The sequence below is a fragment of the Phyllobates terribilis genome, unplaced genomic scaffold (assembly GCF_046119375.1).
Source record: "Phyllobates terribilis strain yellow unplaced genomic scaffold, ASM4611937v1 Scaffold_7__3_contigs__length_470593459, whole genome shotgun sequence".
NCBI lineage: Eukaryota > Metazoa > Chordata > Amphibia > Anura > Dendrobatidae > Phyllobates > Phyllobates terribilis.
In genome coordinates, this window is record NW_027362767.1 from 163,189,554 (window position 1) to 163,215,254 (window position 25,701).

The 25,701-nt window shown below is 43.8% G+C and overlaps 1 protein-coding gene across 1 annotated transcript; it reads left to right on the forward strand.

Moving 5' to 3' along the window:
- Positions 1-840: 840 nt before the first annotated feature.
- LOC141155419 (uncharacterized) lies at positions 841-6,113 on the forward strand. The gene is made up of 5 exons (XM_073642285.1): positions 841-909; positions 1,405-1,743; positions 3,135-3,437; positions 4,225-4,344; positions 6,109-6,113. The coding sequence occupies exons 1-5, from the start codon at positions 876-878 to the stop codon at positions 6,111-6,113; spliced, it is 801 nt and encodes a 266-aa protein (XP_073498386.1). The 5' UTR covers positions 841-875.
- The last annotated feature ends 19,588 nt before the right edge of the window (positions 6,114-25,701 follow it).

Consider the following 25,701-nt stretch of genomic DNA (forward strand, 5'->3'; position numbering starts at 1 on the left):
CACTATGCACATACGCCGATTCAGACGCCTCACTCCTGCCGGGTCTACAGCGAAGAGAGACTCCGCGGCAACGCTCCTCCCGGTCAGGTAAGTATGTATGTATGGTGCCAGAGATCGCGGCATACGTTCAGTGCCTACGCATACCGCGATCTCCGGCGCCATACACTACTCTTACCTGTAACAGATCTATGCGGTCTTCCGTCTAGAGCCAGACTGTGCAGACATGTCACGTTTGTGCAGTCTATAAAGGCTTCAGACAGAGACACGCATCTCCGGTTATATTATAGATAGCATAACCAATCAGGAACGTATAACATAGCCTATATAAAAGCAGAGGCAGGGAATGCAGCAGCTAATTTGTGTTGCATATGGATATCACAGGTAATATCTTAGCCAGAGTGACAGGATGAGACAGACATAAGACACTGAAGATTTAGTGTCAAGAGTACAGGTCAGTAACCTATTGATCAAGATAGACTGGTTGATAGAAGGTGTGTCCTTAGTAGAACTAGACCTTTTCACTATATTTGTCTTAAGGATATAGATCAAGTAAAATCTGTGAAAAAGCTCAGAAGCCTTTAGCGGGCTGACCTGGATGAAGAAGTTGAGAAAAAAGTAAGTATGCATAAATAATCACTGGATGTAATTGCAAAAAGAATTCTTGCTGTAGTTTCAGGATGTTTTTCTTTTTATTGTTCAGATTTTTACCTCTGCCTGAGAAGAGACGAGCACGTATTTGACAGTGCCTTTCATGGTGAGGAAGGAGGAGACAGAGCTATTAACATTTCTATCTATGGTCGTAATTGGGGAGTATATACCTATACAATGGCAAGTTATATCCAGTGTGTACCGGACCCCTGTGCTGAGAAGCAGACATGGCTGCAGTCTATATACTTTTGTTTATTCAAGGTAAGAAATTTAATGTTCTCATTTTATCATTATTTATTGTAGAAGCTAAATCTTGTAAAACATGAAGTTATAGAATGACTATTTTTGGTAGTTTACAAAACATGCCATTGTTTCAAATGTTGATTACATCAGATTTTGGTGATTTTTTTCCCCTTCAACTAGAAGAGCATTTGTGAGGTTAGACCCTGATATTGAAAAACACTTGGCTCGTAATCTCAGTACTTGCTCATCCTAAAGGTTTTGAGGTCCAAGCTCTGTCTGGCCGATCATGTTCTTCCATTCGAAACTCCCTCACCATGCTTTTATAGAGCTGATACAGTGGGGACAGTCATGGGGAAAAGAAAGCATCTTACATAAATTGTTTTCACAAAGCTGGAAGCAAACAATTGTCTATAATGTCTGGTATAATGAAGTAGTAAGATTTTTCTTCACTGGAATTTAGGTGGCGAGACCAACCCCTGCACGCCATTAAATCTCTGGTGTCTACTCTTACAGGGATCACCGGTCGAATGGTTTTGTATCAGCCCCAGAACATTGTGCCTGTAGATGTTAATGACACGGCGGTCATCACTTGTGTTTCCAGCGAAGACTTAGAGAATGGAAATAAAATCTCCTGGCTTCATAGAAAGTGGAGAAGTAGTGAAGACCTTGTCCGGGTGAAGTCATGTTCAACTAATAATGATACACACAAATATGTCTGTAAAAACGAGAAATACACGGCCAGCCTGGAGATATACAATGTACAAACCAATGACAGCGGAGTTTATTACTGTGTGTATCATTATTCTCTTACTTTGAAGGAATTTGGTAATGGAACAAATCTGATTGCTGGAGGTAAGTATGACTCCTTGAGCTTATAGTCTGGTCAAACTATAGGAAAAGAGTAAATTATATACATGGAAGTTTTTTGTATAAATGTGTGGTTCTAAACCCTTTAAGGACAAAGCCATTTTTCCCTTTTATTTGTTCCCTTCTTGTGATTTAATGGCCAAAACTTTTTTTTAATTTCCCATCAACATTGGCAAGTAAGTGCTTACTTTTTGCTGGATGATTGAATTTTTATTCCATTTTCTAAATAATATTTTAGCAAAACAGAAAAAATATTTTAAATGATGTAATTAATTAACAAAAAACATCTATGTAGCCCTTGGTTTTTTTTCAGTTTTTTATATTATATTTTACAAAATTCACTGTGCAAAGTAAAATTACTTTTAGCTGTATACTGGAGATCAATCCAATTATGAGAAAAACTAATTTCTATAGCCATATCTTTATTTTCCGCTTGAGTTATGTGATGGCTTTATTTTAGATTTTGCAAACTATAGCTTTTATTGGAACCATTTTGACAGTGTTTCATTTGACTTTCTGATTGCTTTTATTTTATATTTTAGGAGGCAGAAAACAGCATTTATTATATGTTTGTGGTGTTCACTTACCAGAATAAATATTATCTTATTTTAGTACTTTAGACTAAAAAAATCAAATGTTTTTTTTTTTTTTAGGATTTTATTTATTTACGTAAGTTAAGGGGAGATTTGAATATTTATATTTTTTAATTGTTTTTATTTTTACAGAGAATACACAAAATTTACAAGATTTTATAAAATAAAAATAGACATGTATGCTAAGGGGTTAATAATTATTATCAGTGAGACCCTACCTAAACTGGCAATGTATCCCTGTACAATAAAACAGATATTTATCTCATATAAAAACAATACCAGTTTCTTCGGAAACAGTTCTGAGTGACTATTTTATACAGAAACCCATTTACTAATGTTTTCTCCTTTTATTTGTTCTTTTATTCCTTCTCTTCTTAATTTTTTTCCTTTGAGTTTTCTTGATATTTTTTTTTTCTTCTTATGCTTATCATTTTTTTCCCCTTTCTACATCAACATCATCTAAATTCATAGTTTGACAACTAAAATAACAAGTCTATAGGAAAAAGATTGGTATTGTAGAAGTATAAATCATATAAATGGAAAGTTTATTCAATGCTGCCCACATTTCACACTTGGTATTTCTATTTATGTCTCAATCTTTGCTTCTATGGTGCCTCCTCCTATCCTGCATGTGATTGTGTTGCTCTTTGCTGTTGTTCTCCAGGTTTTTCTCCTTAGACAGAACCTAATATGCTCTCAATAAATATTGTTTTTATATCTTATTCTGTGGTGGCTTTAGTGTGACACATTTTTTTGGTAATTCACCACATTTCACACTTGCAGGCAGATCCAGCTTCAGAACCTCTATTCATATTCTCGGTCATCTCCACAATTGGAATCCTCTTAAGGCTTTACATTTGGCTTGTGTAGTACTTGCGGATAATAATACAGTCCACATATACTGGAACATACCAGGACTTTATCACCAGGGTCGGATAATCTCTAGAGAAGACTCAGATGGGACATGGACCATAATGAACTTCATCTCCCTTCCCAAGGACAACAGGACACATGGGGAAAAAATTACTTGTGAAGCTTGGTTCAATACCTCTTCTTTCAGTGTCCACATGAGTTTACCAGATAAAGGTAAGATTGGATCCAAGAAAATGAAAGTCATGGAATCACATCACTAAATATGCTAAGATTTTAAAACCTTCAAGTCCTCTCATAGAATGAATAGAATATTTTTATTTATAATTGCTTACAATAATGGGACCTTCATAACTGCCAACTTTAACCAAGGTCCATCCACCAAACCATAAATTAGCAAGATCATAGACTGATAAAGAAAGTTTGTAAAGTGTAACTCTTAAATGATGAGATAAGGACATTTTAGTGGAGAAAGTCCATAGTCTATACATTATTTTGTTTTACAGGTTCAATGTTAGAGAAATTAAATAATTCCAGTCAAAAATTTGGATGGATTTGACCATGTTTACCCATTACGAATCAAGCTTTTTATTAATCCAATTTGTCTGTGTAAGGATGCTTTCACATATTCAAGATTCACAGTCTGAGTATGAGCAACAAAGTCCAGACTAGCTATGGGTTTCCTAATTGAAACTCAACAATGTCATATATGCTGTAGAGACTGTACAGGTCAGGAAACCTGCAGCTTGCCCACACATCGCTGTACGTACTAGGACCATGAATGTTGGACACCTAAAACCTGTTTAAGCTGTTGAAATCATTTCTTTTTGTGAGCTCTGAAGAGAATGTTGATGAAATCAGGACCAAAACAAAATATAGGTTTTATTGGCTCAAACTTTATGAGGATAATGAAGAGTTTAGGTAAAACCGACAAAGAGCAATGGTAATTGTATTTAAAAATCAAGTTTCATCTTCAAATTTCCATGTCTTTGACATTTTACAGATGAGTTCAATGTAAATGTTATCTCGAAATGCCAAAGCTTCCTTATACCAGTGGTGACTGCAGGGACTTTATTGGTGATGACTTTGCTTCTTCATCTTAGCAGAACTCTGAAGATCACAGGTAACACATGCTCCAATGAGGGATATTATAATACTTGGTCTTCTACAACACGTACCTTCTACTGCTTGTCAGTTATATCCATTTTTCCAAAATTTACCATCCCCAGATTATGTGAATATTAAAGAGGTTGCTCATCACTTTTACATTGATGGCTTATCCTTAGGATAGGTCATCAATGTCTGATCGGCCTGGGTTCGACGCCCGGCACCCCTGCCGATCAGCTATTATCAGTGCCGGCGGTGACCGCTGGCCGGAAGTACTTACTTGCTGAGTTGGCCATCTACTTGTAGTGACTGCTGCACAGTACAACACATCAGTCTCATATTGATTTGAATTGGAGGCAAATGTGTAGACCCCTGCGGCAGCCACTACAAGTAGACGGCCAACTCAGCAAGCAAGTACTTCCGGCCGGGTGACCGCTGCCGCCGATAATCGATAACAGCTGATGGGCAGGGATGCCAGGTGTCGGACCCCAGCCAATTAGACATTGATGGTCTATCCGAAATATAGGTCATCAATGTAAAAGTAGCGGACAACCTCTTTAAGTCTTAAACATATTTTTGAACTAATAGACCCCTTAGAATATATTTCACAGCTAACCTTAACCAAATTTACAAATTGTCTTCATTTTTTTTATATTATAGCAAAAAAAGCTCCCAAGAAACCTGTATCTGAGGTAAATATCATAAATCAAGTAAAACAGAAGAGTAGAACAAAACTGTTGCCTTCATGGAGATGACATTTGGTCCAATCTTTGCCATCCTTAGTAATTAGCTAATTTTGCAGCACAAGAAAGGACCAGAAGATGAAAGTATTTTAGGTTCTACTGCTAGGATAGAAAAAATCAGTATTAAGAGGAGCTGTCAACATAACCACATAATGGAAGGACTGTTCATTCTTTACCAATTCCTCAATATGTGATCTTAAAAAAAATAGTTCTTATAGAGATTAGGGAATTGATTCTATCATAGTCAGTATAGAAACAAAAACAGGAAATGCTGTAGCCAATTTATGGTGAATCTGGATAGTGAGAGGATATCACAGCTCACAGGTTAGCCATAAAGAGGGAGAGAAAGCCATGAAGTACTGAATAGACATTACAGATAGTGTGTGACAGTACAGAAGTGAAGAAGATTAGTGTGTGAGGAAAAGAGAAATATTCAGTTATAATGGATAAGGATAAAGAATTAGGAGAGTCATTGTATCTGTGAAATTTGCTTGATATATGTGGTTATAGCGCTACTTCAATTCGATCACACATACATATTATTTTTAGAGCAATTAGAGGGCTTAGAATATTTAAAATTTGCAGTGAATCAATTAGCTGTAAATCAAATTTCCTGCAAAATTCTGTAATATTGGTGACTTTGAGCTTCAAACGATTGACTCTTCCCTAATTCTTTATTATAAACTTGATAATTATGTATGCTAATTATTCATATGAGCACAGAGACTGAATTTTTTTATGCATACTGTATTCACATGACATAGATTTACATATGCACAGTCAGTTGAGTGCACTAAAGCAAATGAATTTCTACAGATAAAATGCATCTTTAACTGTGGGTGTGAAGAATAAAACAACTAGGACAAAACCAAATATTTTGCAAAAGTTATGGTTGTGATTTTAAAGAGTTTAAATCTATATGTTCTTTCTGGGAGTGATAAGCATTTACATAAGCCCAGCGTCAGTAGGCTGCACTAAAGCTAGCACTGAAAGAAATAAGATCAGATTGCTAATTTACATTTTTCTTCTTTCTCCAGAATGAAATAGTCTATACTGAGCTAAATATAAATCATCTTGCTAGACTCAAAAATTAACCTCAGCAGTGAAATCCAAGGATATTATGTGAATTAAAAGAACTGAATTATGTATTGAGATGTATTTTCTAATAAAAAATATTTAATTTAACAACTATTTTTCTTTTTTTAAACATTCTGTGCTCTACTCTTTAGTAGTGCATTGAGCTGTAGGGTGCATTGCTGCTAAAAGGAAAAAAAAAAACTTTTTAAATCTTCTTCCTTAGCGAGTGTGAACGAGCTGAGTGTGACCGGAGTGTAAGTGCAAACGGAAGTAAGTGTGTGACTTGTTTTTCAGTGACTTGGATTCAGGGAGTTTGGAAGGGAGGAATTTGGACTGAATTGCTGTCTATATTTTATAAATTCTTTACATTTATTTTTACTTAACATTTCTGTCTAGTGCAATCCCCATTAGGAAATGAGCTTCATTATTGACAATGCTATCCAGCGTACATCTTGCCACATGTATGCAATCCTTGAGCAGCCGGTCGTGGATGCATACTGCTGTGCGAGATGTGTGCACGTTGTGCTTTTGAAAACCCAGGTACTGGATCTAAATGAGCAGCTGGCAACACTGAGATCCATAGACAATATGGAAAGGAGTCTGCTGCTCACTGAGCAGCTGCTCACTGGGGCAGATGGGCGGGAGGGTGGTAGTAGGGAGCTGCAGGACAGTGAGGCAGCTAGCTGGGTGACAGTTAGAAGGGGGAGTAGAGGGAAGAGTGCCAGGGAGGCTAGTCCTGATCTGGCACACCCCAATAAGTTTGCAAAGTTGACAGATTAGGGTGGTGTCGGTACAGGGGTAGCACTGCTGCAGCAAGGCATGTCCTCTGAAAGCCGGCGGAGTGTCAGATCCAGTAAGGGGGGAAAAAGGAGAGCAGGGCAGGCCAGGTAGGTGCTGGTAGTGGGGGAATCAATTATTAGGGGAACAGATAGGGCAATCTGTCACAAAGACAGGGATCATCGAATAGTGTGCTGCCTACCTGGCATTCAAGTCCTGCACATCACTGATCGGGTTGACAGATTACTGGGAGGGGCTGGTGAGGACCCAGTGGTCATGGTGCACATTGGCACAAATGACAAAGTTAGAGGTAGGTGGAAGGTCCTTAAAGATGATTTCAGGGAATTAGGCTGCAAGCTTAAAGCAAGGACCTCCAAGGTGGTATTCTCTGAAATACTACCTGTACCACGTGCCACGCCAGAGAGGCAACGGGAGATTAGGGAGATAAATAAGTGGCTCAGGAACTGGTGTAGGAAGGAGGGGTTTGGGTTCCTGGAGAATTGGGCTGACTTCTCAGTTGGCTACAGATTCTACTCTAGGGACGGGCTGCACCTCAATGGGGAGTGTGCAGCTGTGCTGGGGGAGAAAATGGCTAGAAGGTTGGAGGAGAGTTTAAACTAGGGATTGGGGGGAGGGTTTTCATTTTATAGGTGGGGAAGATAGTGCAGATAGTGACCTGGGCACAAATAAAGAAATTGGGGGAGGGGTTAGAAGAGTCAATAAAGTAAGAAGGAATAGAGGTACAGAGAGATACATAAAATGTATGTACACTAATGCCAGAAGCCTCACCAACAAAATGAAGAAATTAGAATTAATTTTGTTGGAAAATAATTATGACATGGTGGGGATATCTGAGACATGACTGGACGAGAGCCATGACTGGGCAGTTAATTTACAGGGCTATAGTCTGTTCAGAAATGACCGTACATACAAGCGGGGTGGGGGGTGTTTATATGTAAAATCATCCTTAAAACCCATCTTGGGGATGATCTATGTGAATCTAATGGAAATGTAGAGTCCTTGTGGGTGGAGATAATTGGAAGGGGAAAAAATAAATTTGTTATAATTCTCCAAAAATAATGGAAGCAGCGGAGAATATCCTCATAAAGCCAATAGATGAATCAGCGACTCAAGGAGCAGTCATTATTATGGGGGACTTCAACTACCCTGAAATACATTGGGGAACAGAAACCTGAAGTTCAAGCAAAGGTAATAGGTTTTTGACAACTTTGAGAGAGAACTACCTTTAACAACTGGTTCCGGACCCAAAAAGAAGGGGGGCACTGCTAGACCTAATATTAACTAACAGGCCAGACAGCACATCAAATATACGAGTTGGGGGTCACTTGGGTAATAGTGGTCACAAAATAATACGTTTTCATGTAACCTTTAATAAGATGTGTAGTAGAGGGGTTACAAGGACACTAAGCTTCAGGAAGGCAAATTTCCAGCGGTTGAGAGATGATCTTAGTGCAATAAACTGGGATGATATCCTGAGAAATAAAGCTGCACAAAGCAAATGGAAGACATTTATTAGCATCCTGAATAGGACCTGTGCACAATATATACCCTATGGGAATAAACATGCTAGAAATAGGTGGAAACCACTATGGCTAAATAGAGCTGTAAGGGGTGCAATAAGTGACAAAAAAAAGCATTTAGAGAACTAAAGCAAGTAGGTAGTGATGAGGCATTAAATAAATACAGACAATTAAATAAATTCTGTAAAAACCAAATCAAGGCAGCAAAGATTGAGACAGAGAGACTCATTGCCAGAGAAAGTAAAAATAATCCCAAAATATTCTTTAACTACATAAATAGTAAAAAACTAAAAAATGATAGTGTTGGCCCCCTTAAAAATAGTCTTGGTAAAATGGTGGATGAGGATGAGGAAAAAGCCAATATGCTAAATGATTTTTTTTCAACCGTACTTACACAAGAAAGTCGCATGACAGAAAACATGATCAGTGATAACAAAAATTCTCCATTAAATGTCACTTGCTTAACCCAGCAGGAAGTACGGCTGTGTCTAAAAATCACTAAAGTTGACAAATCCCTGGGCCCGGATGGGATACACCCGTGAGTACTGCAGGAATTAAGTAACGTCATAGATAGACCAGTATTTTTCATCTTTAAAGATTCAATAAAAACAGGGTCTGTACCACAGGACTGGCGTTTAGCAAATGTGGTGCCAATATTCAAAAAAAGGACAAAAACCGAACTTGGAAATTATAGGCCAGTAAGCTTAACCTCCACTGTGGGTAAAATCCTGGAGGGTTTCCTAAGAGATGCTGTACTAGAGTATCTGAAGAAGAATAACTTCATGACCAAATATCAACATGGGTTTACGAGGGACCGTTCCTGTCAAACTAATCTGATCAGCTTTTATGAGGAGGCAAGTTCCAGACTGGACCAAGGAAATGCAGTGAATGTTGTGTATATGGACTTTTCAAAAGCTTTTGATACGGTTCCACACAAAAGGTTGATACATAAAATGAGAACAATGGGGATAGGGTAAAATATATGTAAGTGGGTTAAGAACTGGCTCAGTGATAGGAAACAAAGGGTGGTTATTAATGGAAAACACTCAGACTGGGTCACAGTTAACAGTGGGGAACCACAAGGGTCAGTATTGGGCCCCCTTTTTTTAACATATTTATTAATGACCTTGTAGGGGGTATACAGAGTAGTATTTCAGTATTTGCAGATGACACTAAACTCTGCAGGGTACTCAATACAGAGGAGGACAATTTTATATTACAGGAGGATCTATGTAAACCAGAAGCTTGGGCTAATAAATGGCAAATGAGCTTTAATGGGGATAAATGTGAGGTAATGTACTTGGGTAGAGGAAATAAAATGTATAATTATATGCTAAATTGTAAAACACTGGGCAAAACTGTCACTGAAAAAGACCTGGGTGTATTGGTGGACAACAAGCTCACGTTTGGTGGCCAGTGTCAGGCAGCTGCTGCAAAGGCAAATAAAATAATGGGATGCATTAAAAGAGGCATAGATGCTCATGAGGAGAACATAATTTTACCTCTATACAAGTCACTAGTGCAACCACACTTAGAATACTGTGTACAGTTCTGGTCTCCGGTGTATAAGAAAGACATAGCTGAACTAGAGTGGGTGCAGAGAAGAGCGACCAAGGTTATTAGAGGACAGGGGTGTCTGCAATACCAAGACAGGTTATTACACTTGGGGTTATTTACTTTGGAAAAACAAAGGCTTAGGGGTGATCTTATTACTATGTACAAGTATATGAGGGGACAGTACAAAGACCTTTCTACTGATCTTTTTACTCTGAGGGGGAATCTTCTATGTCTGGAGGAAAGAAGGTTTAATCATAATCACAGATGCGGATTCTTTACTGTAAGAGCAGTGAGACTATGGAACTCTCTGCCGCATGATGTTGTAATGAGTGATTCACTACTAACATTTAAGAAGGGCCTGGATGCCTTTCTTGAAAAGTATAATATTACAGGTTATATATACTAGATTCCTTGATAGGGTGTTGATCCAGGGAACTAGCTGATTGTCGTATGGAGTCAGGATGGATTTTTTTTCCCCAATGTGGAGCTTGGTGTTTGCCACATGTTTTTTTTTTTGCCTTCCTCTGGATCAACATGTTAGGCTATGGGTTGAACTAGATGGACTTAGTCTTCTTCAACCTTAAAAACGATGTTACAGGTGTCATCAAGTTGTGACCCGAATGATGGCCAGACATTTATTACGCTAATTGAGGCCAAAAATTGTGTCTCAGCCAACATTATTTTTTGTATTCCTCACGTTGTACTGATTGCCAGTGTTACAGTATATGAGGGTCTGGTGTGTAGAGGGCAGAAGGCACCATCAGGCAAATCACAATTTGTTGGTGCTGTCACTAGAGTTGTGGCAAATTGATTTGTAGGAACTTGTCCATCGGTCAAACCAGTGCCCACTGTATGGGAGCCCTGAAAATCTGCCTCTTATTTCATGACATCACCGGCTCCTCATTTATTCGGCTAGCCTGACATCGTCATTCTGGCATGAGGCACATGTAACTTCACGCCAGACCTTCTAACCAAAAGAAGAGCTGAGGATGATATCAGGTAAGAGTCATTTCCCAAGGTTCAGTAGCCAAAGATTACTAACGTGGCTGATGGACCATATCTTGTGAATCTATTGGCATCGACAGGACTGGAGAGACTTACCTTTGTTGTCACCACCAAATCAAGACCCTCTAAGGAAATGTGTGTATTGCTCTTATTCTCAAATCCATTGCCTCCCAATATTCTCCTGTGTTTCTTATGATGGAATGACATGGGACTAGAGATGAGCGTTGTTCTACTCGAACTGTTCGCCAATCTCAAATTCGAGCTGTTTTGGGCGGTGTTCGAGCCGTTCGGCGATCACGAACAATTTGAGAAAAATTCGGCTGTTCGAGGTTATGTTCGATAACTTTTCGTGCATCAAAATCATAACTGGATTTTTTCTCAGTAATGATGAAAATTAATGTTAATACGCAGTTTGAGTGTACAGCGGGGTGGGGGGAGGGGCAGGGGATGGATCTCTGCAGGAACAATAAAGATCTCCATTTTTTTTTTCTCTTTCCTGTATTTACAGTGGGGAGGTGCAATCTGTCAGCCTATCAGCAGCGCACACACGGAGCGAAGTGCTTTTTTTCACACAAGCAAGGGCATGTGTCATTGGCAGTGTATGTCACATGTCCTTGCCCTATAAGACCAAGCCATTTTCCCCGTCGCCACCATTTTCTCACTGCTGCAGCTGCGTGTTAGACGGCACCGCTGTTGCTGTGTGCGCTATACCTTGTTAATTTCAAGCCAATTTTCGCACAAATCTACAGATAGCTTGGGAGTAGGGAATAGTTGTGATTGCAGTCCTTTTAAGGACTAGGTTACAGCATTTCCTACGACTTTTATCAGGCAGGTCTGTGCTCTTAAATAGATAGATTGTGGGAGTAAAGACTAATTGTAATTGGAGTCCTTTTCAGGACTAGGTTACATCAGTTCCTATCAGTTTTTGCCAGGCAGGTCTGTGCCAGTGCTGTGCAAGTTTTTTTCACAGCATTTGGCTGAATCTAGCAAAGCTAATCCTTTTTGGCCTATTGCAGAGTGTGTTAGTCAGTGGAGTAGCCTATCTGTGTTGCAAGATATACCACCTGTGTATAGAATACCAATTTTTTTACTGCACCTAGTGAAGTAAAATCTTTTGGGCATAGCATCATTCTATTAGTCCATCTATACTGACCTCCATCAGGTTGCAAATTGAATGTAATTTTTTTCTGCATCTAGCTCTGAAAAAATATTGGGCTTCTAGCTGTGTGTGGGACTTGTTGTATTAGTCCATCTATACTGACCTCCATCAGGTTGCAAACTGAATATATTTTTTTCTGCATCTACCTCTGAAAAAATATTGGGCTTCTAGCTGTGTGTGGGACTTGTTGTATTAGTCCATCTATACAGACCTCCATCAGGTTGCAAACTGAATATATTTTTTTCTGCATCTACCTCTGAAAAAATATTGGGCTTCTAGCTGTGTGTGGGACTTGTTGTATTAGTCCATCTATACTGACCTCCATCAGGTTGCAAACTGAATATATTTTTTTCTGCATCTACCTCTGAAAAAATATTGGGCTTCTAGCTGTGTGTGGGACTTGTTCTATTAATCCATCTATACAGACCTCCATCAGGTTGCAAACTGAATATATTTTTTTCTGCATCTACCTCTGAAAAAATATTGGGCTTCTAGCTGTGTGTGGGACTTGTTGTATTAGTCCATCTATACTGACCTCCATCAGGTTGCAAACTGAATATATTTTTTTCTGCATCTACCTCTGAAAAAATATTGGGCTTCTAGCTGTGTGTGGGACTTGTTCTATTAATCCATCTATACAGACCTCCATCAGGTTGCAAACTGAATATATTTTTTTCTGCATCTACCTCTGAAAAAATATTTGGCCTTCTAGCAGTGTGTGGGACTTTCTCTATTAGTCCATCTATACTGACCTCCATCAGGTTGCAAATTAAAAATAATTTTTATCTGCATCTAGCTCTGAGAAAATATTTGGCCTTCTAGCAGTGTGTGGGACTTTCTCTATTAGTCCATCTATACTGACCTCCATCAGGTTGCAAATTGAATATAATTTTTTTCTGCATCTAACCCAGCCAATAGTTTTGGCCTAATACCACAGTTTGGCCACTCAGCTCTGCTCGGTTCCCATCCATTGTTTTTTTGTGCAAAAAACTCCAGAGTTGTTAATTAGTTAACCACCAAAATGAGTGGAAAAAGGCCTGCTGCTGGTGGAAAGGGGAATAGGCGTGTTGGGAAGGGGAAAAAAGGTTGTGTCCGTGGGGTAGGTGTTAAAGCAACAGTAACATCTGCAGAAGAAAGACCATCTTCCAGCCAAACTAAAATGTCTACTTCTTTTAGCGGACAATGTGATAAGATCCCTTTCTTACGGCCACGCCAATCGCTACAAATTCCAGATGAGGCACAAAAACAGCAGGTGCTTCAACGGATATCAAGTGCTCCTTTAAGTGGGCTCTCCTCCACATCAACTTCAACATCACAAATACTCCAGTCCTCAAAGGTGTCACCCCAATCGCACTTGCTTCCTCACAGCTCCCAAATCTCCAGCTGCCCGTCTGAGTATGAGGTAGAACAGATGGTTGAGTCTGCAGAGCTGTTTACTCATACTATAGCCTGGGAATCAGAGGTCGACTCCAGCGCTTCTGTGAATCCAGACGAGGAAATGATCTGCACTGATGCCCAGAATCTTTATGAGTCGGATCCAGGACCAGACGCAGAAGGTTCTCACCATAATGTAGACCCTCATTCCCAAACTGTAACTCCTGTTGGTGGAGACAATGAGGAAGACAATGATAAGACTCAAATACCTGATTGGAGCGACAACTTTAGTTTTTTGTCAGGGCAGGAACAGGTTGGCTCTGAGGACGACGGGTGTGATAACGCACAGGGTGATGATGATGAGGTTGGAAATCCCACTTACTGTCAACCCACAGTCAGCCAAGAGATGAGGTCAGCAGAGGAAGTGGAGGAAGATGCTAGTGACGATGAGGTCAGGTTGCGCCTTCCTGGACAGAGACGTAGTACTGGAAGCACGTCAACAACTGCATCCTCAAACACAACTCTGCCTCTCACCACAAGTCGTGGTGGCTCTTCAGGTCGCATGGGTGCTAAGCCTTGCATAGCCTGGGCATTTTTTCAGATCGATAAAGATGACCCAACTCGTGTTATCTGTAACATTTGTCAGCAAAAACTAAGTAGAGGCCAAAAAATACATAGTTTAAGTACTTCATGCATGAACCGGCACATGGACATGAAGCATAAGTTGCAGTCGGAAGCTCAGTGTGCTACAATGCGGCCTAGCCGGCCAGGCCAACCACCGTCTGCCATATCTTGTGCATCCGTGGCCTCTTCATCCTCTGTGACTGGGGGGACGGCAGTCACACCTGTTTTGGGGCGCAGACCTGCCACCTCTTTACCCGCAACAGCCAGCGTGATTGACAGGACATCATTTTCTTTGGAGGTGGTAACACCAGCTGGTGTTGAGCGCTGTCCGACATCGATAGCACCACCTTTGGATCAAGGCAACCTAACAGGTCCGCCTGCATCTTCCTCACAGACCGGCAGTTTGCCGGGGACACCCTTATCAACCCCGTCTAAGCACAATAGCCAGCCCTCGGTCCCTCAGATGTGGACAAGTAAAAGACCATTTCCTCCTAGCCATGAGAAAGCTAAGAGGTTGAATTTCACCATCTGCAAGTTCTTGGCTACAGAAATGCTGCCTTTCCGCCTGGTGGACACAGAGGATTTTCGAGACCTTATGTCCGTCGCAGTGCCCCAGTACCAGATGCCCAGTCGGCACTACTTCTCAAAGAAAGGTGTGCCTGCACTCCACCAGCATGTCGCACACAACATCACCGCTTCTTTGAGAAACTCTGTGTGTGACAGGGTGCATTTCACCACAGACACTTGGACGAGTAGGCATGGACAGGGGCGTTACATGTCGCTGACTGGGCACTGGGTAACTATGGTGACAGCAGGACAAGGGGCTGCTGTCCAAGTCTTGCCGTCCCCACTAGTTGTGCATCAATCCTCTTTATGTCAAAGTTCCTCCACTGCTTCTGCCTCCTCAACCTCCTCTCGGTCTTCCACCTGCACCCAAAGCCTGTCTGGTCATGCCACAAGCTTTCTAACTGCGCAGAAGGGATCCTGCACACCTCCTTACTATGCTGGCAGTAGGGCTCAACGTCATCAGGCGGTTTTTACTTTGAAATGTCTGGGAAATGTGAGTCACACAGCTGAGGAGTTGTGGTCAGCTCTGGAGAACCAATTTCATGAATGGTTGTCTCCCCTGGGCACGGTCGCTGTGTGCTCACTTTCGCCGTTCGCATCCCGCAGCTCAGCGACTTACATCTCTACAGAAGTCGTTGGGCCTGCCACTTCACCGGCTAAAATGCGATGTGCCTACCCGGTGGAATTCAACTCTGCACATGTTGCAGCGACTGTGGCAGCACCGACAAGCCCTGGTGCAATACGTTCTGACGTATAGCCTGGGCCAACGAGATCCAGAGGTGGGGCAAATCACGCTGGAGGAGTGGTCTCAGATCAGTGACCTATGCACCCTTCTGCACAGTTTTGAAATGGCGACGAAGATGTTTAGTGCTGACGATGCCATTATCAGCATGACTATTCCGGTGATTTACATGCTGGAGCACATGTTAAACAGAATTCGGAGTCAGGTGGTGGCACAAGAGGAGGTGGAGGAAGTAGAGGAGGAGGAGTTGTATGCGGAAGGGCTAACATCTGCAAGGTCCAGACGGTCGGCAGCACCAAGGCGGCAGGCATGTGAGGGTGGGGGAGATGGTTTTACCAGGGCGCATGGTAGCAGCCAAACTAGTGAGGAAGGTGCAGGAGCCCAGGAAGAAGTGGAGGACGAACTGATGGAAGACTCATCAGATGAGGGAGACCTTGATCACATTTCTGTTGTGCGAGGTTGGGGGGAGAGGACAGAGGAAGGAAGCATGATTGTTACCTCGCCACCAACACAACAGGGACTTGGTGCTCCTGGATGCGCAACACACATGAGTGCCTTCTTGCTGCACTACCTGCAACATGACCCTCGAATTGTGAGAATTAGAAATAATCCTGACTACTGGGTTGCCACACTGTTAGATCCCCGGTACAAAAGTAAATTTGCAGAAATTATTCCTACCATAGAAAGGGATGCACGCATGCAGGAGTATCAGCAGAGACTGTTGCAGAATCTTACATGTGCTTTTCCACAAAATACCAGTGGTGCACGTAGTGAATCTCACAGTTCCAACTTGCCAACCGTGGGACCGTCAAGTGTTCAGCACTCAAACCGTAACAGAACCACAGTATCTGCTGGTAACATCAATTTTGCAGAATCATTTCACCACTTTTTTAGCCCATCCTTTGCAAGGCCACAGGAGACAAGAAGTCTGACACATAGTCAACGCCTAGAGACGATGGTACAGGAGTATCTCCAAGTAAACATTGAAGCCACGACTGTGTCACTGGACCCTTGCTCTTTTTGGGCTTCCAATCTGGATAAATGGCCGGAGCTAGCCACTTACGCCTTGGAGATCTTGTCATGCCCCGCAGCCAGCGTTCTGTCTGAACATGTGTTCAGCGCTGCTGGTGGTGTGCTGACAGATAAGCGCACGCGGCTCTGCACTGATAATGTAGACAGACTCACGTTCATAAAGATGAACAAATCATGGATCTGAAACGACTTTTCTACCCCTGTGTCATCCTGGGGAGAGTAAAAGCTTGATGATTGGTTAAAATCACCCTACCAACCGTTTTAAGCTTTCAAATTACTAATCATGTTTATCTGTATTTTGGCTGGAAAATAATTTGGGCTTTGTAGCAGTGTGCAGCACTGATTCTATTAGGCCATCTATAATAAGCTCCACCAGATTTAAAATTACTAATCATGTTTATCTGTATCTTGACTGGAAAATAATTTGGGCTTTGTAGCAGTGTGCAGCACTGATCCTATTAGGCCATCTATACTAAAGCTTCACCAGATTTAAAATTAATAATAATTTTTAGCTGCATCTAGCCCGGAAAATAATTTTGGGGCTCCGAGATGCGCAAGACACATAGGTGCCTTCTTGCTGCACTACCTGCAGCATGACCCTCATATTGTCAGAATTCGAAGTAATCATGACTACTGGGTTGCCACACTCTTAGATCCCCCAAACTTTTCGATCAACCTTTTCATTTTAATAAAGACCAAAAAAATGGTCATTTTTGAAATTATAAGCATTAGCAGGTTGTTAGAAACTGAAATCAAACAGTTTTCAACTCAAAACTTTATTCTAGGTGATGTTACATTTTCACATAGGACCCCTTGTTCGAAAGGAGCTTCTGAACTCTCTCGTCCATTGAATTTGTCAGGTTTTGGATGGTTTCTGCTTCAATTGTTTTGCATGAGGACAGAATACCCTCCCAGAGCTGTTGCTTAGATGTGAACTGCCTCCCGCCATCATAGACACTCCTTTTAATGATGCTCCAAAGGTTCTGAATGGGGTAGAGGTCAGGGGAGCATGGGGGTCACACCATAAGTTTGTCCCCTTTTATGCCCATATCAGCCAGAGATGCAGATGTTTTATGTGCAGCATGAGATGGTGCATTATCATGCAGAAAAATGATCTTGCTGTGAAATACAAGGTTCTTCTTCTTGAACCATGGCAGGAAGTGCTGTTTGAGAAAATCCACATACATTATGGAGTTCATCTTTAGCGCCTTCAGGGATCCTAAAGGGGCCGACAATCTCTCTCCCCATGATTCCAGCCCAAAACATTACTCCACCTCCTCCTTGTTGGCGCTGTAGCCGTGTTTGCGTGGGGTGTCCATCAACCAGCCATCCTCCACTCCATCCATCTGGACCATCGAGCGCTGCACGGCACTCATCCGTGAACAAAACAGTTTTGAAATCAGTCTTCATGTAATGTTTAGCCCACTGGAGCCGTTTCTGCTTGTGTGAAGTGGATAGAGGAGGTCGACAGGATGGCGTATGCACAGCTGCAAACCTCTGAAGGACCCTGCATCTTGTTGTTCGGGGGACGTTGGAGGCACAAGCAGCTTCAAAAACTTGTCTGCTGCTATGACAAGGCTTTTTTGCCGCTGCTCTTTCAACCTGACGTAATTGCCTGTAGGAAAGAGTCCTCAATTTGCCCTTATCAGCACGCACACGTGTGTACTGTGAATCAGCTACATACTTCTTGATTGCCAAGACACTTCATCCTGATCATCCACAATGTTGATTGTAGTCATGCCTTGACCTAAACACTCCACAATTTGTTGCTTCTCAGCAGCCGACACATCCTTTTTCTTTCCCAATTTGGCAGAAAATGTAGGCTGCTTAATAATGTGAGACAGCCTTCTTAAGTAGTCTTGCCTTTCATTGGACACACCTGCCAAACTAATTAGCACAGGTGTCTGCAATTGCTTACAGTGATATAAAGAGCCCTGACACACATCATCATCAATGAGTTTAACTGACAAACAAACAAATTCTTCCCTTATCACTCCTAAACACTTTTTGCATAATAATTTGGAACACAGTGTACATGTGCTTTTCCACAAAACACCAGTGGTTCACGTAGTGAATCTTACAGTTCTAACTTGCCAACCGTGGTCTGTATGGAGTTGTTCAATAAAGGGCCCAAAATTAAGATAACATAGATGGGAGAGGTCTCTATGAATAGGAATTCCTAAGTATTTGATACCCTGTGAGGGCCAGGCAAAGGGAAAGTTGGACTGGATGGAATCCTATATGGATTTGGGGAGGGAGACATCGAGGGCCTCAGACTTCGCTGCATTGATTTTAAAATTTGACCATGTAACAAAGTGATCTATTTCAGCCATAACAGCATGGATGGATATATGTGATTGAGTGATATATACTAGGACATCATCAGCAAATAGAGAGCACTTGTACTCGGTGCTTCCCACCTCAATCCACCTAATATTGGGGTTATGGCGAATTGATGAGAGCAGGTGCTCCGTCACTAGGATGTATAAGAGAGGGGACAGAGAACATCCCTGCCTTGTCCCATTGGTGATTGTGAAAGGTGATGAAAATGTTCTGATGCGCCCCCTGGGCCTTGGGACACCCGGAGCCGGACCCTTTTTGGTGGATGCTGGAGGTTGTAGTCTCCGTGGCGGCAACCCGGTTCCGTGGCTCAGGGCGGTCAAACCAGTGGCGGAACTATTTATGTGGTTTTGATGTTTAAATGTCCGACTACGCCACCCGTGGATTGCGGTCAGAGTGAACCGCCGCTCCAGGGCAGACCGCTGAGGCTGGTGTTGTGGGTGCAGCAGAGCGTAGCATAACTCCCCACGGGAGGAGTATAGCCTCAGGGCAGTGTATGCGGAGGATGGGGGTGATGGTGCAGGGCAGCAACAGTAATGACACGGAGTCAGTGATGCAGTCCAGGGCCTTTACTCACAGTTCTTATTATCCAGACCACATCTGCAGGTAACGGCTGCCCACGTCGTATTGTGCTCACCAGGTGAGGGGCTCAGACAACTCCCAGATAACTTTGGAGTGCTTCACAGGACCCCCTTTGTGTGTCCTTTGTCTGGCCTTTCTTACCAACCCTTCTGTCCGGCTGCCTCGGGCCTCCTCTTGGTAAACTTGGCGCCAGTTTCCCTGACCCTATGTGGTGCCTTCCTAGCGGATGTAGTGAGGGGCTGCGCCACATAAAATGTCACAGCCTCCTGTTTCTAGCTGAGGGTTGTTTCCTGCCTCCACTAGTTTCGGGGACCAGTCTCCCCCTTTGGCCTGACCCCTCCACGCAGGTGGATTCGGGCGTGCGGTGGCGACTCGCCCGTCCGCACCCCTGAGATCCCTTCGTTCCTCGTTCCTGGAGCCTTCTCCGCTCCTCTTCCTTCCTTCTCCCTCTTCCAGGCCTGGGCCTCTGTTACTAGGCCCGCCTCCGGAGCAGAGCTCATGCAGAGCCCCTGCTCCCTGCCACTTCTGCTCAGACTTCTCTGCACTGAACTAAGATGGTGCCCACCTTTTATACTCCCTTCTCAATGCACCCAGGAACTGCTTCCTCCCTGCTCCTGCACTACAGGGTTCCCCTTCCTCAGTGTTCCCTCCCCCCACTCCAGCCAGGGACAGGGACTGTCGTGCCCATCTCAGGGGCATATTGGTCGCCCTGCCCCACGGCAATGTGGTGTAATGCATGCAGGTGTCGGGTCCTGATCCACACTACATCCTTACCTGAGAGTGAGATATCACACCTCTGGGTGAGGTGCAATACCTCTGTAGCAACCGAGCCCTCAGGGTGCTACAGTTCCATTTATCTTCAGCCTAGGTGACGTATTGCGATACAGGGCCGTGATTTTGGCTATAAAAGGGTCCTCTAGACCCCTACCCCAAGCTTTTTAAGAGAATCATATATGGCGTGCCAGGAGACTGTATGGAATGCTTTCTCAGCATCCAACGAGAGTATCTAATTACAAATTTTTAACTGCATCTAGCCCAGGAAATACTTTGTGCCTAGTAGCAGGGTCTGCTAGTCAGCGGATTATCCCGGCTGTTAAGCAAGCTACACCACCTGTAGTTTGGACACTTCATTTTTTCAAAGGAAATGCTTCGGGACCACGGGATACTCAGTGAAGAGCATCAGGAGGCACCCCAAGGCATAGGGGCTCGGACTGGCAGTAGCATGCCTTGCGGTGGACAGCCGAGCTCGATCCTTATAAAAGCTTTTTAACTGCAGCAGCTTTAGTGGATGCTACTGGAGCTGGAATTACGCGGCTGCTGGCATGAGACTTGCCCTCCAATAGATCCTTGTAAATGGATTTAAAGTGTATTTATTCAAATTAGAGAGACAATTTAAATTAAAAAGCTTAGAGCTGCCTCCACCACAGGGGGGCTCGCTCGACCCACCAGCGGACAGGCACCAGTATTGGGAGAGGGGGGCTGGCCGTCAGGGTTCACCGCGGCTCTGGCACAAACCCGGCGACACGGAGGTGGCACGGGCAGGAGCGGACTGAACGTGTCGGCTTCTCACTTTTTGGATTTTAGAAGGGCATGACATGCCTATATCTGTGTCTCCCCCTCCTTTTACTCCTTCACCTCTTTTCTTTTCGCATGACTATATGTACTTGTCACTTTTCCATGTGTTAGTTGTGTCTTCTGAGCAGTTTGTCAGCTTTTGGACACCTTTGAAGGTGTTTTCTATGTGTTTCTATGTGTTTTTGTTTGCCTGCCATTGGTTTTAACGGTGTTCGAAGGTGTTCGACGAACAGTTCGACGAACAGTTCGGCGAACACACGGGTGTTCGACGAACCGAACCGAACTCGAACACTACGGGGGTGGCTCAACACTACATGGGACCCCATAGAGTTGGATATCGCTCTCCATAATTCAAATGGCAGTCACAGCTTATGAGTAGTGTTGAGCGAGCATACTCGCAAGTACTCGGTACTCGCCCGAGCATCTCAGTACTTGAGATGCTAGGAGCTCACTGAGTACTTGGGAAATGCTCGGGTGGATGCTTGGGTCCCCTCCCTGCATGTTTGGCGCTCTTTACATAGCCAATGAACATGCCACTCACTGTAATGCAGCTGTTGGTTGTGGCATTACAGTCATTGGCTGGCCGCACAGCATCATCAGGTCTATATCAGACCTGGCACTGCCATGCTCGTCACAGTCACTCTGGAATCAGACAGTGTAGGGAGAGGTGCTGCTGAGCTAGGGAGAGATTTGCTTGTTTCTAGTTAGTGTAGGTATACCAAACTATAATAGAGACACATATCCATCTCAACAAACAGACCTTCTGAGGAGTAATCAATCTTCAGAGATATCAGGCAGGCAGTGTATATAGGCATGCAGGCAGTCAGTGTATATAGGCAGGCAGTGTATATAGCAGACTGCAGTGCATATAGCACAAGAGGCTCCATTCCAGTTCTGCCTTCTGCTCTGCTGCTGTTAGATATTTCTAGACAAAGGCCCAGGTCGTAGGGTCCAGGAATATTTTTTTTTGGATCTTAATCCTCATTATTTGCTTAAAAAGCAATCCAGAGAACACAGTTTTTCTGCGCCATTTGCTTTTTGGCACTGCAGAATACAGCCAGGTCCTTTCCATATTACAGCGCTAAAAATCCAGCTATTTAGAACTGTGTTTTCTCCATCACATGGATCACATATACGTTTTCAGAAAATACTGCCATTTCTGGCCTCCATTAAAAATTTGTTTTAATGTGTCAGTGAAGCAATTGATGCCAGTTTGCTGTTCAAAATAGTTACCTACAGGCCAGGTATTTACAACTGTGGTTTGTCCATCACACGGATCACATATAAGTTCACTCCAAATTCAGTCATTTGTAGTGAGTGTGGAAGATATTGTCCTCCATTTAAAATGGGCAAGGCACGTGGCAAGGGACGGGGAACTGGACGTGATGGTGATGGTGCCTGCAGAGGCCAAGGCCGTGGGCAAGGTGAAATTATGCCACAACAAACACCCACATCTTCTCGCCCGACCTTCCGGCCCCAATTCCTAGGGGATCACAGCAAACCACTATTGAACCCAGAGCAGTGTCAAAAGGTTGTTGGTTGGATAGCAGATAATGCTTACAGTCAATTAGCCACCACCCTACACGGTCAAGTCTCAGCAGTCGTGAGTCTGGACTGCATATTCCTCACAGAGATCCTCCTTCCTCCCACCATGCCGAGTGCCCAGAGACAAATTATCTCTAATTATTTCTATTTATAGATTCGGGCCTCTCGCCCGGTCCACTTGATGCGAGGCAAGAGGGGATCACATGTAGCAATGCCCAAATATTTGAGCAGCCACGGTCACATGAAGGCGACGGTGGGAAAGTGTCACAAAAGGTGGACGATGATGAGACACAATTGCCAGAAAGTCAGGAGGAGGACCAGGGTGCGGAAGTGGAAGGCAAGGTGGTGGATAATATAGTAACTGACCCAACCTGGCAGGAGGACATACAGAGCGAGGAGAGCAGCACACAGGGGGAGGGAGGCAGAGCACCCCAACAGGCAGGTAGAAGCAGACAGAAGGCAGGCAACCATTTCCCGTAACACCAACAGGAAGGAAGTTGCCAGTACAATTGTTAGGTCTTCCCGAGTCTGGTTGTTTTTTTAAGACTCTGCCGATAACCCCAAAAAGGCCATTTGCACCACCTGCCAGGCCAGCATCAGCGGGGGGGGCAAAACTAGCAGCCTGACCACCACCAGCATGATCAGGCACATGGCAGCAAAGCACCCGACTTGGTGGGGCAAACTCCAGGGTCCAGGAACAGTGTTTTCGGGTGGCACCATTGCTTCTTCCGCTGTTGTGTTATTTCTCCCGGTGTGCCGTCCCGGCATTACACAACCACGTGTCCATAAACATTAGCTATGTCCTCAACAATGCAGTTAGCGGGAAAGTCCACCTAACCACAGAGACCTGGACAAGTGCTTGTGGGCAGGGAAGGGACTTCTTGCTGACTGCACATTGGGTTAACACAGTGGAAGCCGTGACCCAGTCAGACCTTGGGACAGAACACATCCTCCCAACGCCAAGGATTGTGGGCCCTAGGTCAATCTGGGTTGCCCCCACAGTCTACAGCTCCTGCACCTCATCCTTCTCAGCCTCCTCCTCCTCTTCAGCCTCCATCTCCAAATGACCACATCAGTCACAAGCTGGAAGCACTGCAGCACTGCCTCGGCCAAGCAGCAACAGGCTGTGCTGAAGCTAATATGCTTAGGTGACTAACCACACAATGCTGAAGAGTTGTGGACAGCTCTGAAAGAGCAGGCAGATCTGTGGCTCACACCGCTGAACCTTCAGCCAGGCATGGTCATGTGTGACAATGGCGGGAACCTGGTGGGGGCTCTGAGGCGAGGCAAGCTCACACGTACCATGCGTGGCCCATGTGCTTAACCTCATGGTTCAGCAGTTTCTCAACTCCTACCTGGAGCTGCCGGATCCGCTTGTTAAAGTATGCGGCCACTGTGCCCATTTTAGAAAGTCACCTATATCTTCCGCCGCCCTTGCCGTGTTTCAGCAGCATTTGCAGCTCCCGGCTCACAGAATGGTGTGTGATGTCCCCACGCATTGGAACTCTACACTGCAAATGTTGGGAAGTATTTGTGAGCAGAAGAGGGCAGTTGTCGAGTACCAGCATCAAAAAGGTCGTCAGTTTTCAGTTCAGACTCCACACATAAGACCTCATTAGTGGACATAGATGTAGGACATATGTACCATCCTCAAAAACTTTGAGGAGTCCACCAAGATGGTGAGGGGTGATGATGCCATAATTAGCGTCACGATCCCGCTTCTCTGTCTTCTGAAGCGCTCTCTGCTCACATTCAAAGAGGAGACATTGCAGGCGGAGCATGATGAGATGGAGCAAGGAACCATACAGGCTGATTACACACAGCCCAGCCTCATCTCATCCCAACGTGGATTGGGGTACAATGAGGAAGAGGAGGAGGAGGTAGAACAGGAGCTAGTTTCATGCGCTATAGATGATACTACCTGCACAGCTGTCATACCATCTGTTCAATGTGGATGGCCAGAGGACAGAAGAGAGGAGGAGGAGAGCATGGTCAGTCATCCTCTTGGAGAGGACATGGAAGTCTTGCCTGTTAGCAGTCTGGCACGCATGGCTGAGTTTATGTTCTGCTGCCTTTTCCATGACCCTCGCGTTCTCAAAATTTTGGGTGACAGTCATTAATGGTTGGTGACACTTCTAGACCCACGCTACAAGGAGAACTTTATATCTCTTTTTCCTGAGGCGGACAGGTCAACAAAAATGGGGCTGTACCAGAAGGCCCTTGTTGAGGAACTATTAAAAAAATTCCCATCTGAAAACACTGGCTGCAGAGGTCACAGTTCGTTGGACAACCAAGGAGTACAGGCGATAGAGACACAACTTCAATTCAGCAGAGGCAGGGGAACACTGTCAAAGTTCTGGGAGAATTTTCTCAGTCCCTCCCATCACACAAGCCCTGAGGGTTGGGGTACTCTCACAAGGAGTGCAAAGTTGGGGAAGATGCTGAGGGAGCACCTTGCCGACCGTACCAACATCCTCCGTGATTCCTCTGTGCTTTATAATTATTGGGTATCCAAGCTGGATACGTGGAATGAACTGGCTCTCTATGCCTTGGAGGTCCTGACCTGCCCTGCCGCCAGCGTTTTATCAGAGCGGGTTTTTAGCGCCGCTGGTGGAATAATAATTGATAAGCGCATCCGCCTTTCAACTGAAAATGCTGATAGGCTGACTCTTATAAAAATGAACATGTGTTGGATTGGGCCAGACTTCTCAACACCACCGAATGATAGCAGCGTAACATAAACTCAGATCCAGTGTCTTTTCTTGGGAGGTGTATTCCCATGCCCCTTTTCACACCCAGACATGGGTATACGCTTCCTGATTTTGCATATTTGCTCTTGTCCTCCTCCTTCTCCTCATTCTCCACCACCATATCAGCAGGATGACAGTGATTCATGAGGCAACACCCACATAATTTTTTTAAAGTGTGTTTATGATGCCTGTAAAAAACATTTTTTATACAGTATGTTTATGTATACCCCACAGGGGTAACTGTTTGTCAGCCCATACACTTAGTGCATGGGCATTACAAGTATAGGAGGCCCGCTCCCTTCTAATGGGAACATTTTTTTATGAGGCTCTCTTCCATGTCTCTTCCAAGGGTCATTGGAGTGCCTCCCAATTTTTGGAAACCC